Source organism: Cynocephalus volans, chromosome 4 (genome assembly GCF_027409185.1).
Source record: "Cynocephalus volans isolate mCynVol1 chromosome 4, mCynVol1.pri, whole genome shotgun sequence".
Lineage (NCBI taxonomy): Eukaryota > Metazoa > Chordata > Mammalia > Dermoptera > Cynocephalidae > Cynocephalus > Cynocephalus volans.
The window spans coordinates 157,899,061-157,921,177 of record NC_084463.1 but is presented as its reverse complement, the minus strand read 5'-3'; the positions used below and the strand labels follow the sequence as shown (position 1 = coordinate 157,921,177).

At 48.6% G+C, this 22,117-nt stretch overlaps 1 protein-coding gene across 3 annotated transcripts in view; it reads left to right on the top strand.

Moving 5' to 3' along the window:
• Positions 1–22,117, top strand: part of AHNAK (AHNAK nucleoprotein) — a 105,587-nt gene that overhangs the window by 50,250 nt on the left and 33,220 nt on the right. The window contains exon 6 of one of the 3 annotated variants that reach the window (XM_063092650.1): positions 232–314. The exons of the other annotated variants lie outside the window; for them this stretch is intronic. Coding sequence (XP_062948720.1) covers positions 232–260 — 29 coding nt within the window. The 3' untranslated portion in view covers positions 261–314. Of the gene's footprint in view, positions 1–231; positions 315–22,117 lie in introns of those variants that run through there. 3 annotated transcript variants of the gene reach the window in all.

The following is a 22,117-nucleotide window of genomic DNA, read 5'->3' as shown; positions in this document are numbered from 1 at the left end:
TGGCAAGCTACCCCCAACCCAAAAGTAAAAAAAAAAACAACAAAACCCTTATAGGGCCCTTGCCAGTGGACTCATCTGTGAGATCTCCATCTGTGTTTAAAAAGCTGGTGATAAAATATACATAACATGCAATTTACCATTTTAACCATTTTCAGGTGTACAGTTCAGTGGCCATTAAGTACATTGACATTGTTTTTTGTTGTTGTTGTTGTTGTTGTTGTTTTTTGGCAGCTGGCCAGTACAGGGATCTGAACCCTTGACCCTGGTGTTGTCACTACCATGGTCAAGCCATGTGAGCCAACCAGCCAGCCCCACATTCACATTGTTGTGCAACCATCAGCATCATCCATCTCCAGAACTTTTCCACCTTCCCAATTGAGACTCTATAGCTTTTGAACAATTCCCTGTTCCGCTCTCCCCAGCCCCTGGCAACCACCATTCCTCCTTTCTGACTTTGTGAACCCGTCTACTCCAGGTACCTCATATCAGTGGATTTATACGGTGTTTGTTCTTTCGTGTCTGGCTTACTTCACCGAGCACAATGTCCTCAAGGTTCTTCTATGTGGTAGCATGTGTCAATGTGTCGGAATGTCATTTCTTTTTAAGACTGAATAATATTTCACTGCGTGTATATGCTGCCTTTTGCTTATCCACTCATCTTTTGACAAACAACTTGGGGTTGTCTAACCTGTGGGCTGCTGTGAATAACACTGATGTGAACAGTGGTGTATGAATCTCTCTTTGAGTCCCTGTTTTCAATTCTTCGGGGTGTACACCCAGTGGTGGAATTGCTGGATCACATGGTTTGTCTGTTACACAAGGTGGACTTTATAAACCAGGAAAAAGAGTTTGAACACTTGGTGGGAAAATTTTCTCTCTACCTCCTCACCCCCATCCTTCCTTACACTGGTGCCTCCCACAGATCTTATCTCAATAAATGTCAGATTGTTTAGCCTAAAACTGACAGTGTTCTGGACTCCTTTTATATCTATTAGCAATTCCCATCAGCTCCATCTTCCATACCCAGAATCTAGTCCCCATCTCCACACAGCTACCGCCCTGATCTAAGCCACCACATCTCTCACCTGGACTGTGGGAATTGTCGAGCTCCCACCTCAGGGCTTTTGCACTCGCTGTGGACTATGCCTGGAATGTTCTTCCCCTGGACAAACTTGTCCCCTACACTGTCACCTCACCAGAGAAGCCTTCTCTGACACCCTATGTAAAGCAACAAGCCCTTCCTCCCTCCCCTCAGGCACCACCCATGCTTTTACATTCTTCTTACGTTGTCCATTTACAGCCCCTCCGACACCTGTTACCTCCCTGATTTGTGCGTTTCCTTCTCCCTTCCTGGAACGTGAGCGCCAGGACCCAGGCGTTTTGTTTCTCTTCCTCTAGCAGTCTTTCTGGGCCTCAGTTCTTCATCTATAAAATGAGCTAGAGAACCTCTAAGTTCCCTTCCGGCTCTGACACACCGTTTTGTGAGCTATGTTGGGCAGAAATGCCTACGTGGTCACAGGCAGAAATACGTTGTTAGTGCCAAACCCAGAGCACCAGCCATGAGGACTAATAGTGGCTACATTTACTGATGTCTCTGCTCAAGGCTCCCTTCCACTGGTGGCCTTTTCTGAGGGGTCGACATAAAATCACACCCCATCTCTATCCCATTTACTCTGCTCGATTTTTCTTCAGATTTTTCTCCTATGACTTTGAGGAAATCTGACTTTCATTTTATTTGGGTTATTTTTTATTATCTGTCTTCTTTTAAAAGTAAACTCTGTAGGGAGGAGAGTTCTGTGTCCCTAGTGCCTTGGGATGGTGTCTGTCATTTAGGGGGCACCCGATCAACCTTAGCTGGATAAACTGATGATGCGAGCCCTTCCTCTGCTTCTGGTGCTGTGCAAAGTGCTTTACGCTTTAATCAGTAAGTGCATGCAGTAAATATTATTGTTAGCCTTCTATAATGGCTGAGGAAACAAAGGCTTTGCAAAGTTGGATAATTTGCCTGTAAATGTTAGAGCTGGGACTTGAACCCAGCTGAGTCAGACACCTTGCCGGATTCATCATTTCCTTTGGTACCAATTGGCTAGGTGGGCTCCAGTACCAAGTGCATTGGGGCACGAATGGGTTATATCGCAGCTCTGTTTTTTAGTCCCTTCTTTCTTACCCTGCTCTGTGCATGCCTTTCCTTGCTCTGACTGTAGAGAACACACTGTGCAGATCGTTTTGGCACAGGGCAGAATTAACACACTGTGCAGATCATTTTGGCACAGAGCATGATTAACACACCGTGCAGATCATTCTGGCACAGGGCAGAATTTCAGAACTAGATGCTTCATTAGAGGTCTTCTGCTCCACCAATCACCTTCAATTTAAAGCCGAAGAAACGGAGGCCTGAAAAAGTTGAGTGACCTCTGATTCCTATCTCTGTCTTGAGCTATGAGCTGATCGTTTCATGATCCTGCAGCTGGTGAACCAGAAGGCCTGAGGCGCACCCTACCCTGATGCTATCCCATCTAGTGGTCCTCGGGCCCTGGGCCTTCAGGGTCTCCTGTCACTTGGGTGTTGTTCACTTTCAGGAAAAGCAGATGCTGGCTGAGACTCCTGCCTCTGGCCAGGCCACTCTCCAGGCAGCACTTCTTGGTGTGAAAACCATGTCTTTCAAAATGTTATCTTTTTGGTTTTCAAGTGCACCAGGAGGATGAGTCTCAGGACAGTTCTGTGGACATTTTCGTGTCTTCCTGTTCCTGACAGTTTGTCTCCGTCTTTTCCTTCCTTCCTCTCTTAGGGGTTAAATGCTGCCGGGGCAAGTTCTCCCGCTTATTCTGCATGTTAGGAGCAAGGAATATTTTATGTTCATGGATAAGCCATTGCTTGTTGATGTTACGATTACAGATCAAATGCTCTTGTTCCTCTTTGTATGCATGAAATTGCAGTAAGCAGTACAAGATGGGCTGTGCTCGGTGTGAGAACTCAGAGGAAAAGAGCTTTGGTGAGGGAGGGCACGGTCAGGTGAAAATAAGAACTAACCCTTATCAAGCATTTTCTATGTGTCAGGCATGACACAATATGTTGTGTGACTTAATTCATTTAATCCTCACAATAACCCTATGGAGTAGGTGCAGTTATAGCCCCATTTTGCAGTGGAGGAATCTAAGGCACAGACTGATGAAGTGATTTGCCCAGAGTCATGGACAGCTGGTAAAGACAGCCAGGATTTGAATCCAGGCTGGCTGGCTGCAGAGTGCTTTCTCTTAAATACATCCTGTGGCCTTGAGGAAGGCTTCATGAAGGAGGAGAGACTTGAGCTGGGCCTTGAGGAAGGATCAGTCCTACAGCATGGGGACAATCTGAATGATGGCCCAGGGATGGAATGAGCACAGCAGACCCAGTAGGGAAGAAGAGACTGACCTCACCCAGCAAACAGCATGCACTGGGGAGCAGCCAGGAAGATGGCAGAGCAGCAGGGTGGGGACATTATAAAAGGTCTTAACATCTAGGCAGAGGGTTTAGATCGATCTGGAAGGGCACAGCCTTTGAAGAGTGTTAAGGGGTGACTTGCTGGAAGCAAAGGTTTGAGGAGGCTTTTGAGTGGCAATGGTAGGTCTGAGGGTGGGAGGTGTGGAGGCAGGAACGAGGCACTGAGGGTCTAGCTTAGGCAGGTGCAAGCGGAATGGAGGGGAGGGGAGGCCCATAACGACTTCCTTCTCATCCTAGTTTCCTCCCAGCGAAGGATCAGCCCAGCCCCTACACAAACGTCTTGGGTTTCCTACATGGGTTGTTCATGGAAGGCAGCTCCTGGGCTTTTTTGGGGAGGCCAAGGACACTCTTTACCGAGGTCTGTTTTACTGTGGATGGTTTTCTTTGCCTGGGCAAGCAGCGTGCCTCCCCACCATGCATTCCGACTTGGTCAGATCAGAAAGCAGCGAAACCAAGGGGGATTTTTTTTTTCTTCTCTTTACTGAGTACAGAATTCCTTGCATAGCAGCGAGCTCAGGAAAGAAGGCCTTGTTTGGGGACAGAGGTCAGGGCTTTAGAGTTCAGGGCCTGTTGAGAAAGGGCCAAGCCCTTCTGTGCTAATCATGAGATTGCTTGATTAGCTTTTGAATGGATGAGAAGGGAGACCTCCTGCTGTCTGGAATGAACTCTGTCACAACCAGTGACTTAATTGAGCCCTTGATCTTTATTTTCTCCCACTCCTAAAGTATCAACTGCCGAGGGGATTTAGAAAAGAGCAGAGGCAAGATTGGCAGGGTGAGAGTTCTGTGGCTCTAACTGACTCGGACAGCCGGTCACGGGGCCCAGCCTGCGGAGAGCAGGGTCTGGGCGAGGCTTCTAGAGTCTGGCCTGCTGCTCTTCTGCTCCAAATTGGGGGAAAAGGGTGTGATGTCTTCCTACCAGACCAGCAGATCAAGCCAGAAGGAGCACCTGGAACCTTATCTCCCTCTCCCTGGATTCCAGGCCGCTGGAACCGGCCTAGCTAGCTTAATTTTTACTGGAGGGAAAAACAGTCGAGATATGAATATTCCCTAAAGCCACTTTGGAATTCTTTCAAGAACAGTTTCACAGCAAAACAAGCAAAAGGATGAGACGGCATGCAGGCCTGGATCACCCACTTGGAGAGCCGGTTCTGGAAAGAGAACTCTGATTTCATGCCTTATCCGTTTGGCACATAGGGGAAGAAGGGAGTGGATGGCATTTGGGTGGAGAGATGGAAACCTGGTATGGTCCAGAATGTTCCCCTTTGCATGGCGATGGGCTCTTAGGGAAACGTCTTACTACAAGCGTCATGAGCAGTCTGGCAACCTTCCAACCCTCCTTGCACCCGAGACAGAAACATTGGCCTGGCAAACATGTTTAGGTAATTTCCTAGTGCATTTACCACTTTGCAGACCCCAAACTACAATGGATCTCTTTCAAAGAAGTAATAAAGCTGTTAAAAAATTTGTCCAACTATCTTATTACAGTAAGTGCTGAAGGAGGCGGGCTTTGTAGTCTAGACTGTGTCAATGTTTGTGAAACACGTGTGTGCCACAAGAGGCACAAAAGTGGAGGGAGTGTTTTCGTGTGATTTCTGTCATGGTGCGCACTTTCCTCTTTTCTAAGCATTGCTGGGGGCAGGGGTCAATTTGGGAAAAGCAAAAAGAAGAGAAAAAAATAATATAGAAGCGCTTTTCCAACAGTGCTCTCCTGAAGTCATGAAAGAGCTTAAAATAACTAAGTGATCACTAAGTGTCCTGGGTCTGAGGGGCCGGCCTTGGTATGAAGTGACCTCAGGGACTGAGCCCTCCCCCTGCCTAGCCCCTGAGCTCCAGCTGAGAGGAAGACGTGTGTGTGCTGGCCAGACCTGGCCGGCTGAGGCTCTGGGTGGCGGTCAGAGGCCATCCCAAGAAGCCACAGGGATAGCGGATGAAGAGATAAGGAGCCCAGTGCTTTGGCTCTGCAGATAACACTGTCTCCTGTGGAGGGAATTCCAGGGAGGCTTCCAAGGAAAACCACTGGCCAGCTTCCCTCTGCTCTCGGCATACATTCCCCAGGCTCACCGCCCAGCCTTCCTCTTCCTCACATGTACCAGAGCCTCTGGGCCTTTGCACATGTTATTCCTTGGCCAGGAATGCCCTGCCACCCCCAAACCAATTACTCTCCAGGTCCCAGCACAGCTGTCACCACCTTAGGAAAGCCCTGTTGCAGGGCTTGGTTGGGGTCTCCTGTTAAGTGCCCTGAGGACGTCCTGCTCCTGGCCTCTGTAACTCTTCTGTCTCTGCAGCTGCTTCTTGGGGTCCCTCTCCTTCACCAGGTTGTAACCCTAGCCCCGAAGGTCAGGAGCCTCCTTACCTGTGGCCAGGTGTTCCTGTCTGGCAGGGAGCTTTTCAGAGGCCTGAGAGTGGGAGAAGGAGGGAGACCACCCACTGTCTGCAGGTGCTGGATATTGGGACAGGGCCTGGCACCCAGGGCTGCTCAGTAAACTGGACTGAAACCCTCATGTAACCATCACAAGAACTTTGTGAGGAAGGCACGTGTCCATTTGCAGATAAGGGAATTGAGGCTTGGAAGGTTCAGTAACATGACTGAGATGACACAGCTAATGCGTGGCAGCCATTCTCAGTCAGGCTGCGTAAGAACCACTGGGGAGCTTCTGGTCAAGATGGCGGAATAGACGGTCCCCAGCATCACTCTCTCCCACAAATCAACCAATTTACAACTATTAAAAAGCAACAACAGCCAAGCTGGGGCCTCTAGAGTTCAGGGGAAAAGGAGGAGAGACCTACAGAGTGCCTGAAGGTGGGAGAAGCCATGATGAGAGAAAGAAAAAACTGCTCTGACCATTTCGAGCCCTGGCTGCATCCAGGCTGGAGCTGCTGAGAACACAGAGCAGGAGCTGGCAAAAGCCGCAGCTGTGCCCTTTGGATGAAGTTACTTGAAGGCGGCGGGGGGAAGAGGGCCTTCGTGGCTGCCAGGCCAGCAAGACCACTAATAGGGTTCCCGTGGGCTCACATAGGACCAAGGAGCTACAACAATTGAAAAAAAGGAGCCACTCAGAGGCTGGTGAGTCATTGGAAGGGACCAGCTCACAGCCCACCACATGGGAAGTGTTTGGAGCACGAGCAGTGGGAGAGATGGGCCACCGGGAGAACACTGGGACCCAGCAAGGACAGCTGATCTGCCCCACAATCAGTGTAGGACCACTCAGAGGAGACTGGTCAGGAATGTAGAACTGCAGGGGGTGCAGTTTGCTGAAAAGACTCAGGCCCAGACCAGTTTCCACACAACCCAGGTGCACCAGATCTCACAAGTGCCGGAAATACCTATAAAGTCAATTATTAAAATCTGAGCTGCACAAAAAGCCTTCCCAAGGGAATCAGCAGCAAAGCAGCAATTTAGCTCAACCACAGAGCTCAAGTACTGGTCCCCACAGGAAGTTCCCCCATTTTAGAAGTAAGCAAAGGACAACAAATTAGTTCCAGTGCAGAGTTTAAATGGTAGGAACAGTGAATAACCCAACACAGAACTGAAAGAAAAAACCAAAATAACCACAACTAGAGACAAAGTCTGATACTAACCAGTAAAGGTCTCACATCACCAAAGAACACCTATAACACCTAGAATTACTGGAAGTCCCCTGGGCTACCAAGCCAGAGAGTGGGGAGGACTGGGGGCCTCAACCATGCCCCCCTGACACCCACAAGCAGCCCAACGATGACCACCAAGCCAGCCTCTGCAGGAAGTGCCCTGGGCTCTCCTGAGCTGGGGTGGGGGGCCCTCCCAGGGTCTCAGCCACGCCCCCTGACATGTGCAACCAGCCCAGTGAAGACCACCCAAGCTGCCACAAGGAGTGTCCCGGGCCCCTGAGCTGGAGTGGTGGGCTTTAGTCACACCCCCTTGACATCAGCACCCAGCCCAGCAATGACTGAGCCACTGATGGAAGCCCCCAGGCCTCCCTTGTGGGAATGAGGGGGGTGCGACAGGCCTCAACCCTGCCCCTCCTCCTTTCTCTTTCCATCCTGTTTCCTTCCCGTTTCCCCTCTCCCCTTCCTTCCCAACTGCTTCACAACAGCATCATAGAATGTAAAAAAAAATATTAATAATTAAAAAAAAAAAAGAATCACTGGGGAGCTGGTTCTGGACCCACTACCAAGATTCTGATTTTGTCATGGCATTTTTATTTTTTAATTAATTAGTTATTAATATTATTTTTGATTGAAAAATCCTAATTGTATTCGTGGGGTGCAATGGGATGTGCAATGTGGAATGATTAAATTAAGCTCATTAACGTATCCATCGTCTCACCATTACTTTTTAATAGCATTTTTTTTATTGTGGTAAAACACATGTTATGAAATTTACCTTTTTGGCCATATTTAGGAGTGCAGCTCTGCTTCATTACGTCCTTCCACACTGTTGTGTAACTATCACCACCTTCCGTCTCCAGAACTTTTTCATCTTTCCGAACTGAGGCTCAGTCCCGTTTAGGCACCAGCTCCCCATTGCCCACCCCCCGCCCCCCAGCCGCTGGCAGCCACATTTGACTGCTCTAGGGACCTCAAGTCAGTGGAATCCAATAGTAGCTGTCCTTTGGTGTCTGGCTTATTTCACTGTCCTGGTATTTTAAACAAGGGCCCCTGGTAATCCTCAGGTGGGGGTCTGGACCACTCAGAAATTGCTTAGAGGATGGGAGGAGGGCAAGGCTTGGAGGGCTGAGTTTATGTGGATGCTGAGCGGGGAATAGGGGTGCGGGCTGAGAGCCAGGATGGGGGCGCTTGGGGCAGCAGTAACAGAGGGGCCCTGGGATGGGGGGGTGGCTGGATTATGGCTTTGGGATGGGGTGTTGACGAGACCTAAGAGCTCAGGGTGGAAGGACGGTGGAGGGACAATGGTGTGGACTGGCCAGGTCAGGGAGGAACTGTGAGCTGCGGGTCACAGGCCAGGTTGAGGAGGAGCCCAGGGTGGGGTGGGGTGGGGGGTTGTATGGTGTCCACGGGGGGGGGGTGAGCAGCAGGGGCCGGGTCCCACTCTGGGTCTAGAGGCAAGTGACAGTGTGGGGAGTGGGTGCAGGTGCATAGGGTCACAGATGCGGGAAAGGGGGCTGTGGCAAAGGAGAAGGACTGGACACAAAGCCAACCCTTTGCCTCGCCAGGAGGCTGCATACGTCTCCTCTGGAGGAGGCACTGGTTTATGGGCAGCCTCCTGAACGGGAGGGCGATGACTGATGCCTCGTGGGGAGTGGCGGTCAGATGGGCCTTTCTCTCTCCACCTCTCACCCTCTCCCCATCTGTCTCATCTCTCCCTTTCTTTATTCCTGCTCTTTCTTTTCTCAACTCCCCTTTTTCTCTTAGTTTCTCTTTCCCCTGCCACTGATGCGTGCATGGGACATGCCTGGGTGTCCTGTGTCCCACGCGGTTGCCCCCCACCCCCTGCCCGCAGGCCTTGGGACACGACCTTCCCCACTTCCCACCTCCACCTCCCACTGGCTGCCTGGCCTTGGGCAGGCCTTTCCCCATCTCTGTACCTCCCTTTCCCCCTTTATGGCACTTATAGAGATAGGACCAACCACACAGCGTGGCTGTGAGGACTAAACGAGAGAACTCCTATGAAGGGCTTAGAGTGTGTTTGGCACAGAGCAAGCACCCAGCAGATATTGTCCATTATAACTCACAGAGGCTTCTGGGGGGGCATGGATTCACCCCGCCTTCCCCCTCCTCTTTCTTCATAGCAATGCAAATAGAGACCAGGAAAGGAGGCCCAGGCCTCATTTCTGACCTGCAGCCGCGGTGTATGGACAGCCCAGGTAGTGAGGGTGCGGTGGGAGCGCACAGTGGGGGCGCGGCCAGCGTGCCAGCTTGAGCCCACGCCAGAGCCTCGCTGGTCTCAGGCATGTCTTGCTGGGGAGTGGGACAGCCTCTGGAAGTTGCTTGGGGGATGGAGGGGTGTCTGATAGCTAAATTCCTTGAAGAGAAGAGTCAGACCATATGTCAGTCAACCTCACTAAAATTGGGAAAAAAATATTCAGGCAACACACAGATGGCCTCAGCCTTTGGAAGGGGAGGACAGTCTTCACGCAGCCTGAAGCTGGTGAGTCCTGTGGACATGGGAGCTGTGAGTCATAACACCAGAGAGTGGCTTTACCAAAGTCTCTGTGAGGCAATGGGACCAAGAAATAATGCTATTGTACCTGTTGCCCCCAGGCAGAGAAAGAGGTGTTTTGCCTACCTAGGCAGGGAGGACCTTGCAGGTGTGTTGAGAACCCAGGAAACACAGCGTGGCTCTGGCTCTTCACACACGGGCACAGTAGTGGCAGTGCCTGGGGCACAGAGCAGCAGCAGCACCTGCAGGCGGTGACAGCGTTGCAGGAGGGGCCAGGCCTGCTCATCAGGATCTGGCACCTGAGGAAGGTGGCTGGTGGGGGGGACCATGGAGGCAGCTTCGTGGGAGCAGCTTGGGTCTGCTTAGGAGGACATGTGACAGCTGTCTGACGACTTTTGGCACTGGTTGTGTGTGTGTGTATGTGCGTGTGTGTGCGCATATGTATGTGCGTTTGAATGTTTTATGCATGCATGCATGCACGTGTATGTGTACATGTGTGTGTGTGTGTACGTAGAGACGAAGGTACTTCAAAAAGTTCATGGAAAGATTAGTAATATCTTTTAATTCTATTTCTCAGCAAACTTTTTGAAGTACCTTCATGTAAGTGTGTATGTGTATGTAAGTGTACGTGTATGTGGACACATGCATGTGTGCACATAAGTATGTATGTTTTTACGTATGTGTGCATATGTGTATGTGTGTACGTATGTGTAGTATGTGTGTATAGGTATGTGTGTATGTGTATATAAGTGTGTATGTGGGTGGGGGAGGTTTGAAGGAGACTGGGGGCCCTACCACAGCTGTCAGAGGCAAGAGCCAGCAGCATCCGTGTTATTGCTGTCAAAATGACCCCAATATTAGCCCCAGAATGGAGTGGCCCAGGCCAATGTAAGTTACACATTTATTAATAAAAGATAATGTTACCTATTTGGGCTAGAAATTAAAAGTTTTCTCTCTTCATTAAAAAGTTAGATGTAAGCTGCTTTTTAACTTTATGAGGTTCTTGATTTTTTCCCTGTGGTTCTGGGGATAGATCTAGATTTTACTAATGTTTCCTCTCCCCCAAAGTAAAGGTTTGAAGACCCCCAGGTAGAGTCATCACAGAGCTTTCCAGGTGACCACCAGCTTTCCTGATACCTTTACAGGTGCTCTGTCTTCATCCCCTTGTCCCTACTGTGCCTCACTCCTGTGTCTTCAATGTCCAGTTCACACTAGGGTTCTCCCTGTCCTTTGTCCCTGCTTGTCCTCTAGGGCAGTGGCTCTTAGCCAGGGGTGATATCCCTCCCAGGGGACATTTGGCAATGATTCAGCTTTTGTTGTCACAACTAGGGGGGTTCTGCTGGCATCTAGTGGGTAGAAGGCGAGGGTGCTGCTAAACATCCTATAATGCACAGAACAGCCTCCCACAACAAAGAATTATTTAGTCCCAAATGTCCAAGTGTCACTGTTGACAAACTCTGCTCCAGGGTGCCTTGAACTGTGTTTGTGGTCAGAAGGACTCCTCTGAGGACCACCATTCTCCCTACGGTGCCCTTGTCCCTGCAGCTGCAGGAGCCCAACTGCTTGCTTGACCAAAGTTCCTCCCCAGGTACTTCTCTTGTATTAGTGTGAGTGAAACCGGAAGTTCTTTCAGTTTGCAGGGGTTGGCCACAGGTGGATGAAGCATCTGAGTTGTCCAGCAGGGGGTTAGGTGCAGAGGGATTGCAGCAGGCCCAGCATCTTGTGTTATCTATTCGTCCTATTGAAATCCACCAGCTGGGTAAGCATCAGATTACTATGAACGATTTGGCTGTTTAGAAGTTTTGTTTTTTCCCTAAAAGAAAAAAAGAGATGAGAGATGAAGTTTGGTGGGAGATGATGATCTGATGTAAACCATCATTCGCAACGTTGATCTTGCCTACCTGGGGTGACCACCCATCGGACTCTTTAATCAGCACACAAGCCTTCTGTGGCTGCCTGACAAAGCATCTGAAGTTTTAAACTTCCCAACTTTTGTGGGTTTGGTAGCTAGGAACCAGAGCTCTAGTTACAAGCGTTATTCTCTAAACCCTATGTGGTTTTTCCATGTGATTTTTGGTTCATGATTGAGCACCCATGCATGGGTCAAGTGTGCTTTCTGAGGAGAGTTATTGCTGCAAGTTTTTGCAGGATGTGTTAGGAACTGGAACCAGAGCTCTAGTTACAAGCGTTATTCTCTAAACCCTATGTGGTTTTTCCATGTGATTTTTGGTTCATGATTGAGCACCCATGCATGGGTCAAGTGTGCTTTCTGAGGAGAGTTATTGCTGCAAGTTTTTGCAGGATGTGTTAGGAACTGACAGAGAATGTCCATCTCTCTTCTCCAAACCAATCACGGCTTCTACACGATTTCCTCAGTGTCAAAAGGCTTGACTATTTCAAGATGCATTTTTGGAATGCTGGGCGAGCCATGGTGGAGACTAGAAACACTGAGGATTTAAGGTGTTTATAGGGTACACTTTCTAATGAGATCACTGCAAAAGTTTAGATTATAGGATAGGTATTTTCTTTTAGAAAATGCAATCATATTACTTCCAAGGTTATACTTTAAATGTATTGAAATAGGCTGCGAGAAATGTTCTAGGCTTTGCATAATCACCGAGTAAATCAGGTCTTTTAAATAGATGCTTGAGAACCATAATGAGTATACAAGTGATTCATAATCAACAAGCGTGTTGTTTGTAAACAGTTTATCATCCTACATAGTTAAAATGCGTTCTTATCTTAGTTATACTGTTAATTTGCTGAGTAGTCTGTGTTTAAATAATCACAAATTGTTAGAATTAATAAGATTTTACTTCATCAATCTAACAAATAGTTATTGAATGCCTATTATGTCCCAGGCCTTGGAGATAGCAATAAACAAGACCAAGTCTTTGCCTTCCTGGAATATTCTAGAGAGGTAAGACATGGTGATGGTTGGCAGAGAGGAGGAAATATCTTGAAAGGAGAGCTGATAGAAATTGCTGATGGATTAGATATGTGGGGGGCAGGAGCGAGAGAGAATTTAAGTTTTTAGCCTGAACAGCTGGCTGAATAGCCTTGCATTTACTGAGTTGGGGGAAATGTGGAGAAGAAGGTCTGGGGAAAAAAAATCAAAAGGTTAGTTTTGAACACGTTAAGTTTGAGATCCTTAATAGACAGCGCAGGGGAGATGTCAAGTACATAGTTGCACGTATATAAGCCTGGTATTCAGGTGAGCCATCCAGGCTGGATATGTAAATTGGGGGTTTTATTAGTTTGCTAGGGCTGCTGTAACAAATTACTACAAACTAGGTGACTTAAAACAACAGAAATTTATTGTTTCACAATTCTGCAGGCTAGAAGTTCAAAATCAAGGTGTTGGTAGGGCCATGTTCCCTCTGAAGGTTCTAGGGGAAAATCGTTCCTTGCCTCTTCCTACCTCCTGGTGGTTGCTGGCCATCCTTGGCATTCCTTGACTTATGGCTGTTTAAATCCAGTTTCTGCCTCCATCTGCACATGGCCATCTTTGTGTCTCTGTGTCCCTCTTAGAAGGACAGCAGTCATTGGATCAGGGCTTACCCTATATAATACGATCTCATCTTAACTTGATTACTTCTGCAAAGACCCTATTTCCAAATAAGCTCACATTCCCAGGTGCTGGGGATTAGGACTTGAACCTGTCTTTTGAGGGGACACAATTCTATCCACTGCAAGGGTCGTTGGCATGTAGATGATATCTACGGTCACGAGACTGGCTGGCATCAAACAGGGAGAACATGGAGAGAGAAGAATCAAGGACTAAGCCTTGGGAAAAGAAAGAGGATGGAGCAAAGGAGATAGAGAAAGAACAGCATGTAGGGTAGGAGGAAATTCAGGGAAACGTGGGAGGTAGAGGGATGCTCTTCAAAGAGTGGTTCCCAGACTGTGCCTGGAGAGGTCCATGGGGAGACACGTTCTAGAAACAGAGAGAAGGCCTTCTGCAACTTTTATAGCCATCTGACATTGCTGTATCATCCAAGCATGTGCTTAGTTTTCTAGCCATTCATTTTTATTCTCTTTCTCAAAAGAATTGGTTTATAACCAATGGGAAGTAAACATTTAAAAGTCCCCATCCCTCACCACAGGTTGAATGCGACGGGGACTCAGAATTCCTCTTGGATTTGGCAGTGTGGGTGGTCTTGACGATGCAGGTTTTGTTGGAGTGAAGGGGATGGAAGCCTGAGTGGAAGCTGTCAGTCAAGAAAGGCCGAAGAGAAGAGGGCTCCGCGAGTGCAGGTGAGCTTTGCTAAGAAGGGCAGAGACGTGGGTTGGTAGGAGGAGAGAACCGTGGGACCACGAGGGACACTTTTTACTCTCTGAGATGGGAGACATCAGACCTTGTCTGTATGCTCGAGGGGATGACTCAGTGGCAAGGGAGAGAGGTGGGTGATGTTGAAGGGAGAATGCTGCCGGCCTGCAGCCCCTCCGCTGCTGAGAGGGGTGGGGTCCGGCGTGCCCTGGAGCGTGGGCCTCCCATGGGAAAGAGCAGGAGGAGCTCATCCGTCTTTAGAGTAACTTCCCCAGTGTTAGCACTGAAAGTCTGGTTTTAAAACAGAAATTTTCACATACCAGAAATCCACTCAATCCCGGGCAAAGCAGGACAGTTGTCACCCTATCAACAGATCAAGCCTGAGAGTACACAGTCAGATGCAGGGACGTTGAGGGCTTGATGGAGGGGAGATGAGATAGCCCTTGATCCTGGCTTCTGTTCTCTTGGTGACATAAGGGGCGAGGCCATGAACCGAAACAAAATGGGGAGGGAGGCTGGAGGCTGGAGGACTGAGGAAGGGTCGAGCCGTCATCTTGGAAAGACGACTATGGAACTTGCTAAGAAATGTAGCAGCATTTCCAGGCAATGCTGGGTGGCAGCTTGAGGTCTGTGGTCCTAAATTTAAAGTGATCCCAGTTAGTGTGATTGTGGGATATACGCTCTCCACAAAGAGCCAAATGGCTAACATCCTGTTATAATCAACCCGTTGGAACATAAGACGCTGTTTGTTGTCCTGGAATATGGATAAAATGGATACATTATTAGAAACATTCTCCTGGCCTGTAAGGCTGTGAGATGAAGACAGAGCAACAGGCATCCCTCCTGAGAGTAAATGAACAAGGCTTCCTCCTCGCCTCCCACTTCTTCCATTAGGGGCTGTTAACAGTGACATTGCAGACCTAGTCACGTTGTCCAATCCCTTCGTAACCAGATCGCCAGCTTTTACTTATTCTGCCCATCGGCTCGGCAGAGTTTAGATAACTGATACTTGATCGGTGCAGGTGACTCAAGAAGAAGCAAGGTATGTGGATTTGGAGTTAGAGGACCTGGATGCAAGTTATCCACCTACCCTGTATTGGTCAGGTGCCTTTACGAAGCCGATCTAACCTGTAAAACTTGGTTTTCTCATAAAAATGTAGCTAAAACTACCTGTGCTGGCTACTTCCGAGTGTGTAAGGGCTTCATAAAATACGTAAATGAAAACGTCCCGTGTCAAAGAATGCTGACTGTTGCTATAATTATTTGCAGCTTGGTTCTGGGTCTGTCTTTAGTATTTTCCAGTAATGTGGCTTTAATAAACAGGGACGACAGAGAAAACCGCTGATCCATCCATGGGTGTGGTGGCTGAGCCTTGAGTAACTGTCAGTAATAAGGAGGGCTGAGGTGGTGGGCTAGAGACCAGAGCTGAAATGAGGTGGGAGTGAGGCAAGGGCAGGGGCCAGGGTGGGGGGATCGCGGCGAGAGACGGAAAGTTCTGAGTGTGTGACCCTGCCAGGGGAGTAGCTCCAGGTGTCGGCGAGCTCTTGGGTGCCACCTTAAAATGGGATTACTGAAATCATGTCCCTTGTGCTCCGTTTTAGAATGCAGGGGCGAAGAGGCCATTTTGGAACGATTTCTATTTAAAAGTGTAAACGCCCATCACGTAAATGTTTTACCTTCAGCTCTTCAGGCAATTCGACCCCCGTAAAGTGACTCATTCATTCCCCAAGGATTCTGCACAGCCAGGGTTTTACGGGGCCAACCGCAGAGACATCATTCCTGGAAGATCACTCCCATTTTGTCATGGACTATAACTTGCCGGTCATATTTCTGAATTCTCATTTATGGGGAACTCAAAATACTTTTTAGGAATAAGTCCTAAAATCCTTAATGAGAGGTGGAAATGTTTTATGATCCTGAGATTCATTAAGTTGAGATTTCTTTTCCATTTACTTAAAAAGGCAACTTGGAGTCCGGTTCTGCACGGTACAGACACCTCCCCTGCAGAATACCGAGACCACCTCACCTCTGGTCCTGAGGGCCCTTGTTTTCTTCTTGATTGCAGCAGTTGACTCTCCTTATCTTACAACTCCACCATCTTTATCTCTCTGCCTTCCCAAAGTTCTGCTCTTCTGTCACTGTCCGCTACAGAAAGGTATTTTTTCCCTTTGAATCCTTTTTTAAAGATATCAAAACCCAACAAATTCTTATCAATTATTTCATACAACTCAAAGCTGCTTAAAATGGAAAGTGAGTCACCTCTACGGGTCCCCCCACTCTCCAGTCACCCCAGTAGGCCTGGCGTACCCAGAAAGCTTCCCCAGGCTGAAGCCTACAGGATTGTGTCTGCGGATCCAGGTCTCCTGCTCTGTCTCTAGGAACTCTCGTCCTCCTGTTCTGCTGGATATTGTCACGAAGGTCTCTCGCTTTAGATACAGCAAATCTTCAGATCTGTTAGCAGTACCCACATCTGTAGCCACTGTGGACGGGCCTTAAGTGACCTATAAGAGGGTTTTCTTAATGTAGCCTTGGGAAAGATATTTGACCTTCCCGTGCCTCAGTTTCCTCATCTGTCACATGGGGGGGTGGGGAAGGATAGGATACCATGCTCCCCCCTAAATACTCTTCTGTTCTGACCACTCTGCGCATCTAGCCTCCTTCTCAGTGAATATTGCTTTTGTTTTATTTTTCGTCTGCTCTTGTCATTTTTTTGCCCAGCAAAAGGGCTTGTGCAGAGGTGCGGCGGTCAGAAGAAGTGGATTCGTCTTTTGGTTCGCTAGCTGTGTGACCCTGACAATCACTGGGCCCTTCTGCACCTTAAGGTTTTTTCATCTGAGAAATGAGGGATTAGGACTGTGCGATCTCTGGGAGGCTATCTGGTTCCAGCACCCCATGATTCTCATGACTCCCTCCTCCCCGGCAGTGACCCCTCGGATCCTGAAGGAACAGTTAGCTCAGGGTACATGTTTGCTTATTTTAGCTTAGGGTGGTGATGTAGGTTTTGGGCAGGGGACAGACTGGGGAAGTTGGACCCATTTCCAGCGCCCTTGAGTCAGTTCCTTGTGGTCTGACTTTATTTTTTCACTTGAAGTGTTGTGAAATCCCAAAACATCACCCACGCCCACATTCAACCATGAGTACATTTGTGGAGCATTCCAATGCCAAGTACGAGTGCTTTGGATGTTATCTCTTACCTGTGAGCTTGGGAACCCCTGCTCTTTGCTCTCGTGTGGGGAGTTTTGAGATGTGCTAGGGTGACCAACCACCCCAGTCTGCCCTGGACTGTCCTGGTTTTAGCACTGAAAACCCCATCCCAGGAAACTCTCGGTCTAAACCAGGACAGTTGGTCATCCTACCTAGTTCCATATCAGGATCTGGCTGACTTCCTCAGTGGGACAGGACACAGTTAAATAAAGGAGCCAGCAGGCAGTGAACCTTGGAGTCAGATGGGGCATTTGACAGATGCAGATTCTTGTAGTAGATCTGGAACAGGGACCAGGTATTTGCATTGAATAAGCCCCCCAGGTGAGATTGGTGCAGGTGGTTTAGATAGCCACACTCAGGAGACCCTGTGCCAGGGACAATGGAAGAAACGGAGCCAGCTCCTGTCCGCAAGGGGCTTATAACAGGCCCAAGAAGCCAGGTAGGCAACTAGCTGACCCTGACACACGGCAGAGTGAGATGAGAGCTGTAACACGGGTATTGGCCAATTTTTCTCCTCCTCCCACCTTCCAAAGTAATTCAGTGCTTACAAAGCTTGGCTTTGTCCATTATAAAGGGTGACTTGGCATGTTCCAGTAGAGAGCTTGCGGGGAGGGTGAGTTAGTTGCAAAAAGTGACTGTCCACTCCAGCTCACCCCAGACTGTCCTGTCACAGAACCACCCTGTTCTTTCCATACTGTAGGGTCCCTCTGGTGAGGGGACCGGGAGGACTGTCTCTAAAGCCCGTCGCTGCTCTGATCTTCTGGCATGGGGCTGAGGAAGTGGTCCTGTTCTTATGGCTGTCAGTTCTGTTGCTTCAGAACTAAGTCTTTTTTGAAGGTGAACCAATGAACTAGAGTCCTCGAGGGCACTTAGTTGCAGGGATGATTTGAAGGTTCCTGGAGGCCGGGTGACTCAATTGTAAATAGCTGGCATGTTCACTAGGCTTGGGGAGGCTCACTCGTCTCTGCTGCCAGAGGACAAAGAGCCAGTGGTGTCCCTCGCGGGGAGAGGAAAGGAACGATAGGTACCTGAACCTCCTGCGCCAGACTCCTAGTTGAATGTGGATTCCTAGTTCCTCATCCAGATCTGCTGAGTGAGAACGCCACAGGCCTTCAGACAAGGCAGGGCAGTCTGCTTTGGGACATGAGGTTCATGAGCTCCTGGGTGACATGCCACTATTGAGGTTCCAGGGAGACCAGACGTGATGGCAGTCTGGAACTATGGGGCCACGCCTCCAACTGGCCAGGGAGCGTCCATCATGCTCATCAAGCTAGTCTGAGAGCCAGGCTGAGGGGTGGACTTCCAGGGACTGGAGCCGTGAGTGTCCCTGGTGGTGTGGCATGATGGCCAGGAGCACCAGCCTCGGGAGCCAGCCTGCCTGGATTGAAATCCTGTGTCAGTCATGTATCAGCTGGATGACCCTGGGCATGTCATTAACCTCAGTTTCCCCATGTGTAAAATGGGGTAATAATGTTCCTAATGTTGTTGAAGGGACTGAATGAGATAAGCATGCAAACTGCTTAGCACAGGGCCTGACACATAATAAGTTTAACCTTTATTACTTTTCTTAGCAACAGAAAGTGGCAAAGGCTGGTGAGGAGGGCCTTATTAGTTTGCTTGAGCTGCCATAACACAGCACTGCAGACTGGGTGGCTTAAACAACAGAACTGTATTTTCTCACAGTTCTGGAGGCTGGAAGTCCAAGATCAAGATGTCGGCAGGTGTGGTTTTTTTCTGCAGCGTCTCTCTGGCTTGCAGATAGCTGCCCCTTGCTGTGTCCTCTCATATCTTCTCTGTGCTCACGCACCCTGGTGCAGTTTTGGGAGGCCAACTTTCCTCTTCTTATAAGGACACCAGTCAGATTGGATTAGGACCCACCGTACTGGCCTCATTTTAACTTAATCATCTCTTTAAAGGCCTTATCTCCAAATACACTTACATTCTGAAGTACTGGGCATTAGGGTTTCAACATATGAATTCTGGGGGGATCCAATTTAGCCCATAACAAGGGCCAAACTCACAGGCAGAATCTCTGAGGGTCAGACAGAAAAGGCCCTCCCTAGGGAGTCCAGAGACGAAAGTGGGGCCCCAGTGTGTCTGGGGAGCAGTGGGCAATGCTGTGTTTGCCCAGGCAGCCCATCCTCTTGGACCTGGCCATGACCCTAAGCGCAGTGCATTTAGGATTCAAGTGTGGCTGGGATCAGCTCGCCAGGTAGACTGAAAAAATCAGCTTGGTAGATACTAAAGCGAAGAGCAGACAGTGGCTCTAGAAGAGACATGGTCACATCCCCAGGGCTTGGGGGGACAAAATGAAAGGTGAAGTTGGAGAGCTAGCATTGGACCAACTACTGTCCCAGCCTGAAGAATCTTTAAGACTCTTTTATTCCTTCAGTAGATCAGGAGACACTTCTAAGGGGCCAGTTTTATAAGCGTCCCTTTGAAGATTTCAGGTATCTGAGGCCCTAGTGCGTCCAGCTGATGCATTTCCTTAAGAAATGCAAATCTGAGCCTTCAGCAGAGATGCAGGTGGGGGAGGGGTGGGTCCTCCACTTCTTGGAGCCTCTTTTTATTTATTTATTTTTCAACTTAAAAAAAAGTTTTTACTTTTTAATTTATTTTTTAATTGAAACATAGTTGATTTTATGTATTTATGGGGTACTGAGTTAACTATCAGTATCTGTGTACAGTATGTGATGATTGAATCAATATTATTAGCGTGTTCATGATTATAAATCATAATTATTCTTTGTGTCCCTTACCCAATTTCTCCCGAACCCCCCTCCACCTCCCCTTTTCCTAAATCTAGTCACCATATATCTGTCCTCTCCTTCTGAAAGCTTGATGTATTACTGCGGCCTTTCTCTCTCTTTCTCTCACTCTTTCTTTCTTATTTCCCACTTCTGAGTGAGGACATGTGGTATTTCTCTTTCTCTGCCTGGCTTGTTTCACTTAACATCATTTGCTCCAAACTCATCCATGTTGCTGCAAATGGCAGAGTTTCATTCTTTTTTATGGCTGAGCAGTGCTCCACCTTGGAGTTTCTTAAGGACAGGGCTAGAGCTAACATGGGGACAGGCATTTCAGTTCACTGACTATCCCAGAGGGAGTCTGTGGAGGACCCTTACCAAGTCCCCCTCCCCTCCTCCCCCTCCTCCTCCCCTCCTCCCCGCTCCCGCTCTGATCTTCTTCTCCATAAGGTCCTCCTGGAGACACCTGTGGCTCTTTCCATCATCCTGGCAAATCTGTCCCTGTGAACCCTGAAAGCCTAGGGCGTCCTGGACTTGGCATCTTCTTTACCCCCCGTCCCACTCTGATTTGGGCAGACGGAGGGTCCCAAGGGCGTCATCCTGGGAGGATGCTGCTGGAGTGAGGGTCAGAAGTTCCAGCTCTCAGGAAACATTCTGGTTCCTTCACCTTCAACTTCTTATCCACATCTTGTGTTGTTATTTGAATAGTTTGGTTTTTGATAGTCTCTCTGTTCATGGTCATTCTGAGGGTGCTGGGGTTGCAGATGGGATTCTTTTCAAATTCTTTGGCAGCCTCAGAATTAATTTAGAATTTCTGACTCTGTCCCATCCCAGAGCATGTTGAGACACAGTCCTCTTATTGAAATGCGTTTCTAGAATGGAGCCCACTAAATCCAAACCTAGAAACCAAACTCCACCTCCAGCTGCCAGAGTCTCCCCAGGTCAACTGCTCCTCTGGGCAAACTGAAACCCTCCTGATAGCTCCTTGGCTCTTGTGGACACCAGATGGGCCCCGTCTTGGAAGGCAGTAGTGCAGCACCAGTTCAAGTCTTAGGTTCAAACTCTGACTCTGTGTTGACTAGCTGGGTCTCCTGGGGTGTTTCTAAGCCTCAGTTTCTCGTCCCTGAGTTGCCATGTGCCTGACGCACAGTAAGTACTCAATACAGTGCGGCTAATTTTTATTATTGTTACCACTCATTCAACTTCCTCAGTCCAAATGGTACTGAATGTATTGGTTACCCCTGGAATGGGGATGAGGTGGAAGAAATTACCCTGGGGCCACAGTGGTCATCAGGAAAGCTGATGACAAGTCGGGCAAGAGCGAGCTTTAAGGCTCTGATTGATGGGAAGATCAGTCTGAGTTGTAGGAGAAAGTGGAGACAGGTTTACAACGTCTTAAGCATTCTTTCTGACATGCTAAGGTGATGCTGTCTCCTCCTCTGGAAGTGAAGTACATAGATGGAGATGAGGTTTGGAGGCGGGACGCTCCTGGGACATCTGACTTGGTTTTGGACAGCAGACAGGCGTAGGATTTTCATATTATTCTTGCAAAATTTGCTGAAACACCTTCTACAATCTCAGATGTCCCACTGGGTGAGCCCAGGCGGAACTCAGACCCAGGGTGAAAGAGTTGTTGAGGACACCTGCTGTCATCAGTCTCTGTCATCCCCCAAGCATGACAAATCCTGGATGGAGGCCTAATGAAAATATGGCATGGGCTGTGAGGGTTCTGATGAGGCAGTCACTGGTGACTGCTCCGGCATTTCTTTCCTACCCTGTCTTCCCTCCCCAATAACAGAAGCTAGTGAGAAACCACAGGAATCAGCAGACCCCCAAACTCCTGACCCTGGAATCGCAGCCTAGGCCCCTCTGCAGACAGCGCAGCATAGCAGTTGTGTAGCAGAGTGGGTAGGACTTCAGGCTCCAGAGGGGATGTCTGCATCCAGATCTGGTTCCCCACTTACTAGCTCAGTTTGTCCCTTGCTGAAAATGGGGATAATAAAGCCGGGCACGTCATAGCATGGCTATGAGGGTAACATGAGATTATGAATGTAAAATGCTCGCCATGAAGGAAGTACGTGACAACTGTCATCTGTTATTGTTATTACTCTCCTTGGAGCGGGGTTTGTGATCTGCCAGGCAGGCTTCTGAAGAATATTTCCCTAATTGTCCATTATAGGCCCTGAAGTGCCATCCAACCTATGAGATTAATTTTTTTGAGACTAAAGGCTTTTGGTCTTTGACAGAATCCTATTAGTAAGAAACCATTCCAAGCAATTATCAGCAACTATGCTTCCAGGCATCTGGCTGGGAA